Source organism: Dipodomys spectabilis, unplaced genomic scaffold (genome assembly GCF_019054845.1).
Source record: "Dipodomys spectabilis isolate Male_0828 unplaced genomic scaffold, ASM1905484v1 ptg000018l, whole genome shotgun sequence".
Taxonomy (NCBI): domain Eukaryota; kingdom Metazoa; phylum Chordata; class Mammalia; order Rodentia; family Heteromyidae; genus Dipodomys; species Dipodomys spectabilis.
Window position 1 is genome coordinate 7224340 of NW_024870695.1, and position 13595 is coordinate 7237934.

At 36.0% G+C, this 13595-nt stretch overlaps 1 protein-coding gene across 5 annotated transcripts in view; it reads left to right on the plus strand.

Annotated features, from left to right (window-relative positions):
- Positions 1 to 13595, plus strand: part of Tanc2 (tetratricopeptide repeat, ankyrin repeat and coiled-coil containing 2) — a 280297-nt gene that overhangs the window by 66508 nt on the left and 200194 nt on the right. For all 5 annotated transcript variants that reach the window (XM_042673733.1, XM_042673734.1, XM_042673735.1 and 2 more), the window contains exon 3: positions 3239 to 3310. In XM_042673733.1, the coding sequence (XP_042529667.1) occupies positions 3239 to 3310 (72 nt within the window). The remainder of the gene's footprint in view (positions 1 to 3238; positions 3311 to 13595) is intronic.

Consider the following 13595-nt stretch of genomic DNA (forward strand, 5'->3'; position numbering starts at 1 on the left):
TTGTTCTTAAATAAACATTGGAAAGAAGAGAATATTTAAGATTCGTGGACACTCTGGATATTAGTTCATAAGAATTGAAGAATTTGTAGAAGGTTGGAAAACTTAAAAATTGCCAGGTTCTGGTGCTCATGCTTGTAATTGTAGCTACTGAAGAGGCTGAGATCAGAGGATCAAAGTTCAAAGTCAGCCTCGGTATGAATGAGGAAAGTGAATGAAACAAAAACAGATACCAATTTATTTGAAAAGGCTTAAATAGTATTGGTGAAAGTGTGAAGAAATAGGAACATTTCCTTTTTATGAAAATAAAAATTAATGTAACTATCTTGGGGAGAAATTTGATTGCTCTTACTCTATTTTTATATTGTCTGAGAGAGAGAGAGAGAGTGTGTGTGTTGGTGTTGGTTCTGAAGCTTGAATTCAGGGCTTCAAGCCCTCCTGGCCTGTACTCTACTAGTTGAATCATCCCTTGACTAAGTCTGAGAGACTCTTATTTCCAATTAACCAGAATAAGACAGAAGTGGAGGCATGGCATAAGTGCTATGGAGTGCCAGCATTGAACACAAAAGCCAAGAAACAGTACAAGTCCTTAAATTCAAGCCCCAGTAGCTGCTTCTGCCCCCCGCCCCAATTAAGTTGATCAAATTGACTCAGAATTTGAAGTATAGTTAAGGGATTATTAGATACACATTTTCCCTTAAAAAGAAATGAGGAATTAAAAATTGTCTTTTAACAGGCAGATCCATCATTTTTTTTTGGGGGGGGGTCCGGTCGTGGGGCCTGAACTCTGGGCCTGGGCGCTGTCCCTCAGCTCTTCAGCTCAAGGCTAGCACTCTACCACTTGAGCCACAGCACCACTTCTGGCTTTTTTCTTTTTGCATATGTGGTGCTGAGGAATCGAACCCAGGGCCTCAGGCATGCAAGGCAAGCGCTCTACCACTGAGCCAACTTCCCAGGCCAGAGCCATCATTTTGATATGTTAATGCATAAGTGCAATTTTGCCTTGACTTATCCCCCAATTACATTTAAGGAAAGTTCTTACTTTTGTATTTCAGGTAACATTTTATCAACATGTTTATTATTATTGTTATTGTTATTATTATTATTGGCATTAGTTCTGGGGCTTGAACTCAGGGTCTGAGCACTCTCTCTGAGCCTTTTTGTTTAAGACAGGCATTCTACCATTTGAGCCACAACTCCACTTCTGCTATTTGTGGGGAGGTTAGAATTGGAGATGAGTCTCATGGACTTTCTGCCTGAGCTGGCTCAAAACCACAGTCCTTAGATCTCTGCCTACTGGGTAGACAGGATTATAGGACTGAGCCACTGGTGCCCAGCTTCTAAATATATTTTTATTCAAATGTAAGTTTGAGTAATATCAAAATATCACTTAAACTGACATATTTTTAAAGTATTCTAAATCTTAAGATATGACTATCACTTTGAGTCTTTTTTAGTTTGCTAAATTATTTTACAAATCTGACTAAATTAATGGAGTATTTTCTTAACTTGCTAAGATCATACTGGACTCAATATAATAACGTTTTCTACCAGTCTATTTTCTATTTGTATTGTCAATCTATTTTTGAGATCAGTTGACTAGAATAACTGGTAGCTAAACCCTCTGCAAAATAAGGAATAGTTGATAAATGTATACAATATATAAATATATAAGTATAAATAAATATATTAATTATTACTAAGCCTTACATATAAATGTACTTAAGAAGAAAATTCATATCAACTAATTTTAAACCTTATATCAATTAATTTTAAAATAGGCTGTGTATTGCCATTTGCCAGTGGTTTACCCCTGTGATTCTAGCTACTCTGGAGGCTGAGATGTGAGAATCTTGGGTCAAAGCTATCCCAGGCAAGAAGAGTCCATGAGACTCTTATCTCCAATTAACCACAAAAAGCTAGAAGTGGGGCTGTGACTCCAATGGTAGAACACCAACTATGAGCAAAAGAGCAAAGGAGCAGCACCTAAGCCAGAAGTCCAAGCCTCATTGCTAGTGTATATGCGTGCATGTGCACGCGCGCACATACACACATACAAAAGGCCATGTGTTTAAGAGGGTATTGCAAAAAATAACAAGGCAAGAATAATTCTTGTTAAGCCATCTTTCAGCTACTACTTGTTCCTATTAAGTTAAATAAGATAAAAGAACAAATAAAGGAAAATTTCCAATCGTTAATACATCTTAAACTTGACTGAAGTGAAAAGAATTTATTGACATTTAGACTACTGTTTTAAAGCTTTTACGTCATTAAGTCTATTAAAAAATAGCTGTTTAGCTCAGAAGGTCTGGTACTTGCTGCATAGCCCCAGAAAGGACTCAAATTCTCCATCCTTCTGCATCAGTCTCTTAAATTCTAGAATTACAGGTATGCACTATCATGCCTGGCTTTATATCCATAAGTATTTTAGTCTTAGATATACTTTTTGACATCTTCATTATATTGATTTGGTCTTATTTTTCCTACTTTATTTATGATGAGTCATTTTTATCTATGTAATAAAACTGAGGGAATTAGGTAAACAAATTTGTTTACCTAATATATATTATATAATGATATATATTATATAATACCTATTTATATTATATAATGAACTGGGTTTGTTTACATGTAATTTAAGAAGACCTGTTTATTTATGTCACTTTCAATTGATTTTTTTTAAAGATCTTATAAAATATTATTGTAGCAAAACGTTTATCCCTATGGATTATTTGATATAATTTAGAGGAACACTGTCAGTCATTCATTTAGACATGGCTCTAAATCAGGGCTTCTAAGCTGAAATTCTTTGAGAGAATTTTGGAATTGATAACATTCATTCCTTACATTTGAAGTGGATTAGAGTATAATTTATCTGTACAAGAATGACACATACCATTCATTACCTCAAATGGATCATTGTTGTACATGTAGGATCTAGAAGGACACATCCAGCCGGACTGCTTTTGACTGTGGATGATTTTGTTCTTTGCCTCTTGTGTGTGTATTTCCTGTAATATACATGTTAAGTTTTTTTTTTTAAAGAAGTAAGTTTATTTTAAAACTCTGTTAAAAAGAATCATTGTTTTATTAGGGGAAATCCTCAAATAGTTTAATAATGCAGACTATACGAAATAAAATCAAATGATAGCCATAGTAGTTTTAAGATATAGCTAATGCTTGATGAAAAGACATTGAATCAACTTCAGTATCTATTTATTTTCATTTCAATTTTATGCAGATGGAGGAAGCGAGGAACCATCGGATCGAAGACAGTCAAGTGTAGATTCTCGCCAAAGCCGCTCTGGGCAAGGTATGTTTTTTCACAGTTTCAGAGATTTCTTCCTAGTACTTAATTTAAGGAGTGGATTTTTTTTGAGGGGGGGGGTAGGGGTGGCGCGTCTACTTTGTGTATTCTAGTTCCTCATTTAGTACAATTAATGCAGTCTAAATTCTGTAACATCACTTATTCAGGTATTAAAAGTTTTTCATGTCATTGAAATAGTATTACTATCATTATAATGATACCAAGGTTTTGGAGCATAATGATATATGTAACTAAAAGTATATTTCATACACTGGCTTTTTTTTGTCCTTGTTGGTACTGGGATTTGATCTCAGGACTTCAAAAATGCTAACCAGGTGCTCTACTACTTATTCATAACTCTAGTCCTTTTTGATCTTTTTAAAAAAAATTTTTTTGCCGATCCTGGGGCTTGAACTCAGGGAATGGGCGCTGTCCCTAAGACTTTTTGTGCTTAAGGCTAGCATTCTTCTGCTGGAGCCACAGCACCACTTCTGACTTTTTCTGAGTGGATTATTGGAGATAAGAGTCTCACATACTTTTATCCTAGGGCTGGCTTCAAACTGTGGTCCTCAGATCCCAGCCTCCTAAGTTGCTAGGATTTGCAAGTATGAGCCACCCTCACCTGGCTGCTGGTTATTTATTTATTTATTTATTTATTTATTTATTTATTTATTTATGCCATGGGGCTTGAATGCTGGGTCTGGGTGTTGTCCCTCAGGTCTTAAGCTCAAGGCAAGCACTCTACCACTTGAGCCACAGTGCCACTTCTGGTTTTCTGGTGGTTTATTGGAGATAAGACTCCCACAGATTTTCCTGCCGTGGCTGGCTTTGAACGGTGATCCTCAGGTCACAGCTTCCTGAGTAGCTAGGATTGCAGATGTGAGCCACCTGCACCCAGCTCTCTGGTTTGTTTTTTTTTTTTGCGGGGGGGTGAGGGGGTCGTGGGGCCTGAACTCTGGGCCTGGGCACTGTCCCTCAGCTCTTCAGCTCAAGGCTAGCGCTCTACCACTTGAGCCACAGTGCCACTTCCGGCTTTTTTCTTTTTGTTATGTGGTGCTGAGGAATTGAACCCAGGGCCTCATGCATGCAAGGCAAGCACTCTACCACTGAGCCACCTTCCCAGCCCTGCTCTGGTTATTTTTAAGATAAGTTTTTACTTTTTTTTCTGGTCCAAGGTGGCCTGGACCTCCAACCCTCCTATTTTATGTTTCCTATTTAGATAGGATGACAGCCTGTTTCCCCACTCCATTCTTTACTTCTATATTCTGTTTTCTTCATCATACTTAAAAAACAGTATTTTGAATAGAATATTGTCCTGGGATAGCAAAACCCTTTGTCTGTTTCAAATATTGCTGTATTTTCAGTGCCAAGAGCAAACATCTGAAATATACTAACTAAATAAACATTAAATGAATGTTTTCCAAAAGAATGAAAGCAGAATAAACTGATAAATATCTGAGAAATGCTTAAACTATATACTGAATTTAACTTTCAGAGAAGGTCGATTAAAATAAACTACTGTAAGTGTGACAAATGTGACACCTGGAGCTCAAACTTCATTCAGTACCATCACAAAAATGTTTAGATAAGGGGCTGGGGGTTTAGCCCAGCGGAAGGGCGCCCGCCCGGTGTGTGGAAGGTCCTGGGTTTGGTCCTCAGCCCTGTAAAAAAAAAAAAAAAAGTTTAGATTTATAAATGTGTAGTGTTTTAATCCTGTAAACACTCCAGGTTCAAAAATAAGGTAGATTGGGGGGAGGAGGGAGAACTCAAGCAGTGTAATTCCTTAGAAAGGCTCACAGTCCTACAAAATAAACAACAGAAAATGGGTTCTAGAATGGGATGGGATCAGGGAGAGGAGGTGTAGACAAATGAAGCCAGAAGGGGAAGGGAGTAATGAGAAGGGGAATGCAGTCATAAAACTCGGGTATAAAAAAGAAGCTCCAGGTTCATTTACTACATAATCCTGCTCCCTTTTTTTTCTCCAACTTTGCTTTAGGTTTTAATTTTACTTATTTATTTAAATTTTTATTGTTATTTTAAAGGTGATGTACAGATGGGTTACAGTTACATAAGTTAGGTACTGAGTATATTTCTTATTGGACAATGTCTCCCCTTTCCTTTTCTCTCTCTCCCAGTTTTTCCCTCCCATCCCCATCCATAAGTTGTATTGTTCATTTTCAACATAATGTCTAGTGAGTACCACTGCTACATTTATTCACTTTTGTTCTTCCATTTTTGTGTCCTTCTTACCCTCTCAAAGACAGATAAATGAAAAAACAAGACAAAAAGAAGATATTAAAGATTTTGTATGTGTAAACTGAGCTTATTTAGTTCTTGATATTAAACAGGTAAATGAACTAGTTTGAATGGCTGAAACCCAATTTAGATTTACTATTGTAAATATACTGTGAGGTGGACATTAGTTTTTGACATTTTCTGGGTGAGTATACTAATGCTTATACTGAAACAAGCTCCTTCTTTGTTCTATAATATTACTAAGATATTTTTTTCAAAGAAAACATAGAAATTATATAAAGTGATGAAATTATTTCAATATTCAATTTATCATTTTTTAAGTTTAGTCTAAAATATGTATGTAATACAACATCATTAACAAGCTAGAACTGTTTTGTTGTTTTTGTAATTTATTATTTAAATTAAAAAAATAATTTAGGCCCGGTGCCAGTGGCTCATGCCTGTAATCCTAGCTACTCAGGAGGCTGAGATCTGAGGATCACATACAAAGCCAGCGTAGGAAAGGCCATGAGACATCTCCAATAAACCACCAGAAAACTGAAAGTGGCACTGTAGCTCAAGTGATAGAGTACAAACCCTAAACTGAAGAGCTCAAGGACAGCACTCAGGCTCAGAGTTCAAGCCCCATGACTGACAAAAAAAAAAAAAAAAAGAATTTAGAATTCAATATAGATTGCCTTAGAAATAAAGAAAATAGTATAATTGTGTCATGTTTTAAAATAGGTATTTTCTATAATCCTCATTGAATTTTTAGCATAACACTATCAGGTTGTATTATTTTTCCATAGGAAAATATTTAACTTAATATTAATCTGTACCAAAAATTTATATCAACACTGTTGATAGTATTTATTTAGAATCTTTCAGTTCTAATATTTTAAAGAACAATTTAGTTTGTTAGATAATAATATTCGGAAGATTTGAAGTTTGAAATGTCTATTTCTAATCTTATATTTCTTTTAAAAATCAGTTTTTACTGATTTTCAACTCAGTAGTTGAAAATTACAATAGTCTGTTTTCATAAAATTAAAATTGAAAATTTCTAGTGTTTTCATAAACTAAAACTTGAAATTTATTCTGCCCAAAACTAACTATCTTTGGCTATTAGGGGATACATTAGAATGTGTTTATGTTAGTCATACTTGTACTTTCAATGAGTTATAATAATTTTATTAATTAAAAATTTATATTTGCCAAATAATTCCACTTTCACTACCTTAAAGTAACAAATACTATCTACATTCAGTCTGTATTCCTTAAACATTTGTCTGAGCTCCTACTGGCACTTGCTAGGAGATACATATATATGTTTAGTAATTTATTATTATTATTAATAAGTTTTTTATTGTGAAAATACGGTAGAGGGCTTACAATTACATGAACAAGGTAATGAGTACATTTCTTATCAAGCATTGTTGCTTCTTCCTTTGTTTTTCCCTTACCATCTCTGCCCTCCCATCTCCACAACTACACTTCCCCCCCCCCACGCCAAAGTTGTAAAGTTCGATTTTCAGCATAGCATCTTGTCCAGTGTTTAGTAATTTTTTTTAATGTAGGACAGGTCTTGCTCAATCAACAGTATAACATGACCCCTCCTCAAAAAAAATGCCAAAACTTCCTTTCTTAAAATCTGTATAATGTTCTATAATATAAACCAGTCATCATTTCCTAGTTTATAAATATCTGAATTTGTAGTATAATTCATAATAATTTATGTAGGATCATTTTAATCCCTTAAAATATACATTTCCAGAACTTTTTGTGTCAGAAGTTATTAAATACCCTACTTAGCATTATTAATTTGCCTAACTAACACTAGAAGCTTGTAGAAGCCACTCTTGGCTTATCTGTATTTATGAATAAAAAGCAATAAAAACAATTCTAAAGACTGGAAAAATTATGTTGAGCATGTAGAAATATTCGATCTTAAATATCTTAATTTTTTTAGTAAAAGATAATCATTAAAAACTTCCAAACAGTTTATAATCTTTTTTTTTTTTTTTGTCAGTCATGGGACTTGAACTCTGGGCCTAGGCACTGTCCCTCCACTCTTCAGCTCAAGGGTAGCACTCTACCACTTGAACCAGTGCTACTTTTGGCTATTTCTGCTTATGTGGTGCTGAAGACTCGAACCCAGGGCCTCATGCATGCAAAGCAAGCACTCTACCACTGAGCCACCTTCCCAGCCCCAAAATTTATAATATTAAGGGTCAAGGACAGTTGGTATCAAAGGATGAGTAAAGTTGGTGATAAAGTTATTATAGGGTTAATACTTTGTTTTATTTGATTTGATGAACAGATTGGATTTAATGTTCTATATCTAATTAAAGACAGATGAAACTATTCATACTATATTTCTTTAGGTCTGGCTTACTTTGCTTAATATGATTTTTCCAAGTCTTTCTATTTCCTTACGAATAGTACAATATCATTTTTTCTGATGGAGGAATAGGATTCCACATTTTCTCAATTCATTAGCCCACTAGGGAGTGTCTGCATTGATTCTATATCTTGGCTATGGTTTAAAAAAATGCTGTCAGTGAACATAATTGTGCTGTTAGCTTAGTGTGACCTTGTTTGTGGTCTATTGGATAAGTGCCTAGGAGTAGAATTGCTGGATCATAGGGCAGCAAGCTGCATGTTTTCCCTCATTTGTGGTAACTGGAATGTGCCTATCTACAAGTAAATGCACTGGGTGGTAAAAAACAAAAAAATATATTGGGATATGGTAAATTATACAGGTCTGTAGATATTCACACAGTGAGACCAAAGGAGGATATTCTTAGGAGAGGATCGTAAAGTCTCAATAGTTATATTTATATGATCATATAAAATATTTGTCAAAATGAAAGCCAAGAAATGGAAACAAAAGAGTTTTTTCTTCGTTGCTATTTTTGTTTTCTTTGCCTTTTGTCTTGTTTGTAATTTTTATCTCTTCTTAGGAGGGTAATGGGGGATCACAGAAAGGGTGGGACAAAGGGTGAACAAATGTAGCAATGATACTTACTAGACACTATACTGAATACAACTTGGTGGGGGGCAGGAGGGAAAAATGGAGAGAGCAAGGGAAGGGGTGAAATTGCTCAGAAAGAAATGTACTCATTACTCATTACCTGGCTTATGTAACTGTAACCCCTCTGTATATCACCTTTACCTTTATTGTTATAGTATATATTGTTATGTATATTATATATACATATATGTGTATATATGCATGTATGTGTGTATATATATATATATATACACACACACACAGACACACAGATATATATATATATATATATATATATATATATATATATATATATATATATATCCACAAGGGGGCAGACTAAGACAACTTGAATAATCACTCTATAAACCTGGATGTAGTGTATATATAATGCATCAAAATTTATTTCAAATGAATAGTTGATGTATTAGATAGGGGAAATCACCATGGGCTAGAAAGAAACAGAGAGATAATTCATCGATCATACAATGAATGATACCATGTATTGGAGGTTTCAATCTAGCCATTTCCCCATGTATATAAGGATTATTGGTAGGTTAAACACAAAGATTATTGTTGATGAATGGAAACCCATATTTCTAATCATATGTATAAAACTCCATCTTATTGTGATGAGTACTTTGGGCAAAGATAAAGCAGCTGGGTAAAGACTAACCAAGACCCCAGAACAGGTCATTTTGTCTCTAGCATTGAATTTATGAATTTCCTTCCTATTCTACAAGAATTTCGACTCCACTCCCAAATTTCTAGAGCTGATATACACCTTCAGCAAAGTAGCAGGATATAAAATGAACACTCATCCAGCATCAGTGGTTCATGCCTGTAATCCTGTCTGCCCTGGAGGCTGAGCTCTGAGGATTGTAGTTTGATGCCACCTCAGACAAGAAAGTCAGTGAGACTATTATCTCCAATTAACTATCAACAAAATAAAACAAAAACCTTGATAGTGGAGCTATGGCTTATGTGTAGAGATTAATCGGGTAAAAAAGCTCTGCGACAGCACTTGGGTATTGAGTTTAAGCCCAAGAACCAGCACAAAAAAAGAAAAATCACACAAAAATCAGTACTTTTTTTGTATACAATAATGAGCAAATAGAGAACAATTCCATTCACAATAGCCTCAAAAATATAAAATACCTAGAAATAAACCTAACCAAGAAGATAAATGAATGGATAAATAAATAAATGGATTGGTAGAATTAATATTGTGAAAATTGCCATGCTGCCAAAGGCCATCTACAATTTCATTTGTTTTTTCGTTTTTTTGGTTTTTTTGGGTCTGGTCATGGGGCCTGAACTCTGGGCCTGGACACTGTCCCTCAGCTCTTCAGCTCAAGGCTAGCGCACTACCACTTGAGCCATAGTGCCACTTCTGGCTTTTTTTTTCTGCTTATGTGGTGCCGAGGAATCGAACCCAGGGCCTCATGCATACAAGGCAAGCGTTCTGCCACTGAGCCATCTTCCTAGCCCTATAATTTCATTTGTTTATTGATTGATTGAATTATTTGACCTTGTAGTGGCTAGTTTATTTTTTATTTTTAAAAAAATATATGTTCTAGCTGGGTGCGGGTGGCTCATGCCTGTAATCCTAGCTACTCAGGAGGCTGAGATCTGAGGATCATGGTTCAAAGCCAGCCCAGGCAGGAAAGTCCATGAGACTCTTATCTCCAATAAACCACTAGAAAGCCGGAAGTGACGCCGTGGCTCAAGTGGTAGAATGCTCCTTTTGAGCTGAAGAGCGCAGGGACAGCGCCCAAGCCCAGAGTTCAAGCCCCACGACGGACAAAAAAAACAAAAACAAAAAACAAAATAAATACATCGAACTCCAACTGATGTGTTTTGACTTCTATATGTCTTCTGATTTCTACATGTTAAGACACCAGTCACACTTTGTTAATAAGTCTAAATATCATAGACATACTTGTGTTAAAGTTCACAAAGTCTCAAAAAATGAAAAAATAAAAAAACATATATATACATATATACATGTATGTGTGTGTGTGTGTGTGTGTGTGTGTGTGTGTGTGTGTTCTCTGTAGTGTTAATCTTATGTGGAATTGTTAGCTGGGAAAGATTTTCTCCCATTTTGTAGACCATCTCTTTATTCTTTTTTCTTTTGCTTTACAGAATCTTTTTAATTTAAAACAATCCTATTTGTAAACTCTTGCTATTATAGCCTAAGCTTTTGGAGTTCTTTGCAGAAAATCATTGCCTATGCCATATTAGCCATGCTTTCAACCCTTTTTGCTTTTGTTAATTTTTGGATTAGGGTTTGGTTTTTGCACAGACTAACTTGGACTGTGATTCTCTTTATTTATACTTTCTGCCTAGCTGAGATGATAGACATGTGTTATACTATACCCAGGTTTTTATTGGTTGAGATGGGTTCTTGAGAACTTTTAGCCCCAGTTGAGCTCAAACTGTGATCTTTCTGATCACAGCCTCCTGAATGGCTAAGCTTACAGATATGAGTCTTCATGCCTAGTTTATGTGTAAATATTAAAGTGTTTTTCCTATGTTTTCCTCTAGTAATTTCAAAGTTTTAGGTCTTACATTAGATTATTTTTTAATCCACTTTGAGTTGAATTTTTAAGTACAGGTGAGAGATATGGATCTAGTTCCACTCCTGTATGGATATCTAGTTTTTCCAGCGCCACCTTTTATCTACAAAGTATGTTTTTGGCACCTTTGTCAAGAAGCAGATGGCTCTAGCTGCATGGGTTTATTTCTGAGTCTTCTGTTGATTTATATATTTGCTTTTTGTTCAGTACCAGATTATTTTTTTTGTTAACTATGGCTCTGTAGTATAGTTTGAAATCAGATACTGCATTACCTCCAACATCGCTGTTTTTGCTCATGATTACTTTGGCTATTCAAGGCCTTTTATGCTTCCATATGAATTTCAGATTCCAGTTTTCTGGTGGTTTATTGGAGATAAGAGTCTCACAGACTTTCCTGCCCGGGCTGGCTTTGAACTGCTATCCTCAGATCTCAGCCTCCTGCCTAGCTGGGACTACAGGCATGAGCCACCAACACCTAGCATGGGAAAGTTCTTGGGTATCTGTACTGTCCCATGGACTTGGGAAGTTTTCTGCTATATTATGAGTAGGTATTCTCCAAATTTACTTTGAATCTCAACTCCTTCTATGCCACTTCAGCCATTTCACTACCTTCAGCATCAGTTATTGAACAGGCACAAATTTTTCGAGCAGTGACATTGTCTTTTCATTTTCTCATGTTACTTTGTTATGTTATACATCTGTTGAAATAGATAGGGTATCTCTTCCAATTTTATATGGAACTCTTTTTAGTAAGTAGCCAACTCTTGAGGTCTCAATCACTACTACCACTCAGAGAGTGGCTTTGAGGGTGAGAGAAAGCAAACCGTAGTAAACTTAACATCTGAAAAATAAGATTTTTAAATGCAGTAAAGAGTAATTTAAAACTATACACCCAATAAGGATAGCAAAAAAATAAGCTAAGATACTGTATTAGTTTCTTGTTCATAGTTGTGACTCAATACGTGAAAGAAACAACTTAAAATGAGAAGATTTATTTTGGCTCATAGTTTTAGAGGGTTCAGTCCCTTCGTACTTGGCTTCATGTTACCAGGCTTCTTGTGCTAGGTTCTTGTGTGGCAGAGGAAAGCTGTTCACCTCAAGGCAGACAGAAAGTGTAGAGGGAGGGAGGACAGGAAGGAAGGGGAGGAAAGAACCACAGATTATATACTCCTAAGGACCTATACCTAGTAACCTACTTCCTCCAGCTAGGTCCAGCCTTTTAAAATTTCTAGAACCTCCCAAAATAATATCACCAGCTGGGGATCCAGGTTTTTACTCACCTATCTAGGGGAAGGGGGCATTTCCTAATCAAATCATGACAGATATTTATAGGACAAAATAGGAATTTAAAAACAATGGAAAGGAAAAGGGAAATAACAAAATGCTGAAATAAGGATACTGGTTGACCCATTGAAACAATGAGATGTACAAGAAACTGTTGAAAATGAACTTTACAACTTTGGGGGGGAAAGGGAGAAAGTGGGGAGGTGGGGAAGGAACGGATAGTAGGGGAAAATCAAAGGAGTGGGTAACAATGTTTGATAAGAAATATACTCATGCCCTTACATCTTTACTGTATAGAGTATTAGTAATCAAGTAATAAAAAGTGGGCAATGTAGAAAAGATTTTAAAAAGAAGCAAAATAGGAAAGAGGGTTAAGTATATGAAGATACTTTTCTTTTCCCCAGGCTTCTCTTTTTGTAGTTTACCTGTTGTATGTGTGAGTAGTGATTTTTGTTTCCCCTCTCTGTGCTTCAAACAGGTTAAATCAGAAAAGAACTGTTTGTAGTCTGAACTCCTCCCTGCCTTTTGTACTATACTGGGGCTAATTCTTATAACCACAATAACCACTGTTGGATTCAGTTGCTGCCTGTGTTTGGTGTCTTCAGGCTCAGTACCACAGTAAGTGTAGGAGCTACCTGTAGAGTGCTCCTACCAGCTGATCGTGTGGATTTGTCCAGTTGTATGTCCCTACCAGAGGCTCTGCTACTGGGAGTCGGAAATGCTTGGGTAGGGGCTGTGTTCCTATCAAATGTCTCTGGGGCATTGAGAGTATAGGAAGAAGTCAAATCAAAGCAAACTACTATTTGGGGTGAGGTACAGACAGGCTGTTAGAGCCCCCTGTTGCACATAGATATTCTTTCTCTTCTTTCCAGAAGTTGGCTATAGTTCCCAAATGTAAGCACCCTCTTTGCTTTCCTCCACAGCATTGCCTGCACTCCCAGAAACATAAACGTGTTTTGCTGGGTCTGTGTCCACGTCACAATCAATTTCCTGAGCCCACACTAATTATTGTAGGAAGGCTTTGGGTCTTAGAGATAGAGAAATGCAGAGGCTTTTGCTTCCCTGCTTGCTAAAAGGTTTGATATAAGATCTCTATTAAGATGCTTCTTCCTATTACAGCACCAGTGAGAAAGATAGGAAGCACAGAGGAAGATCACCAGTTTTAATCACCAGTCTT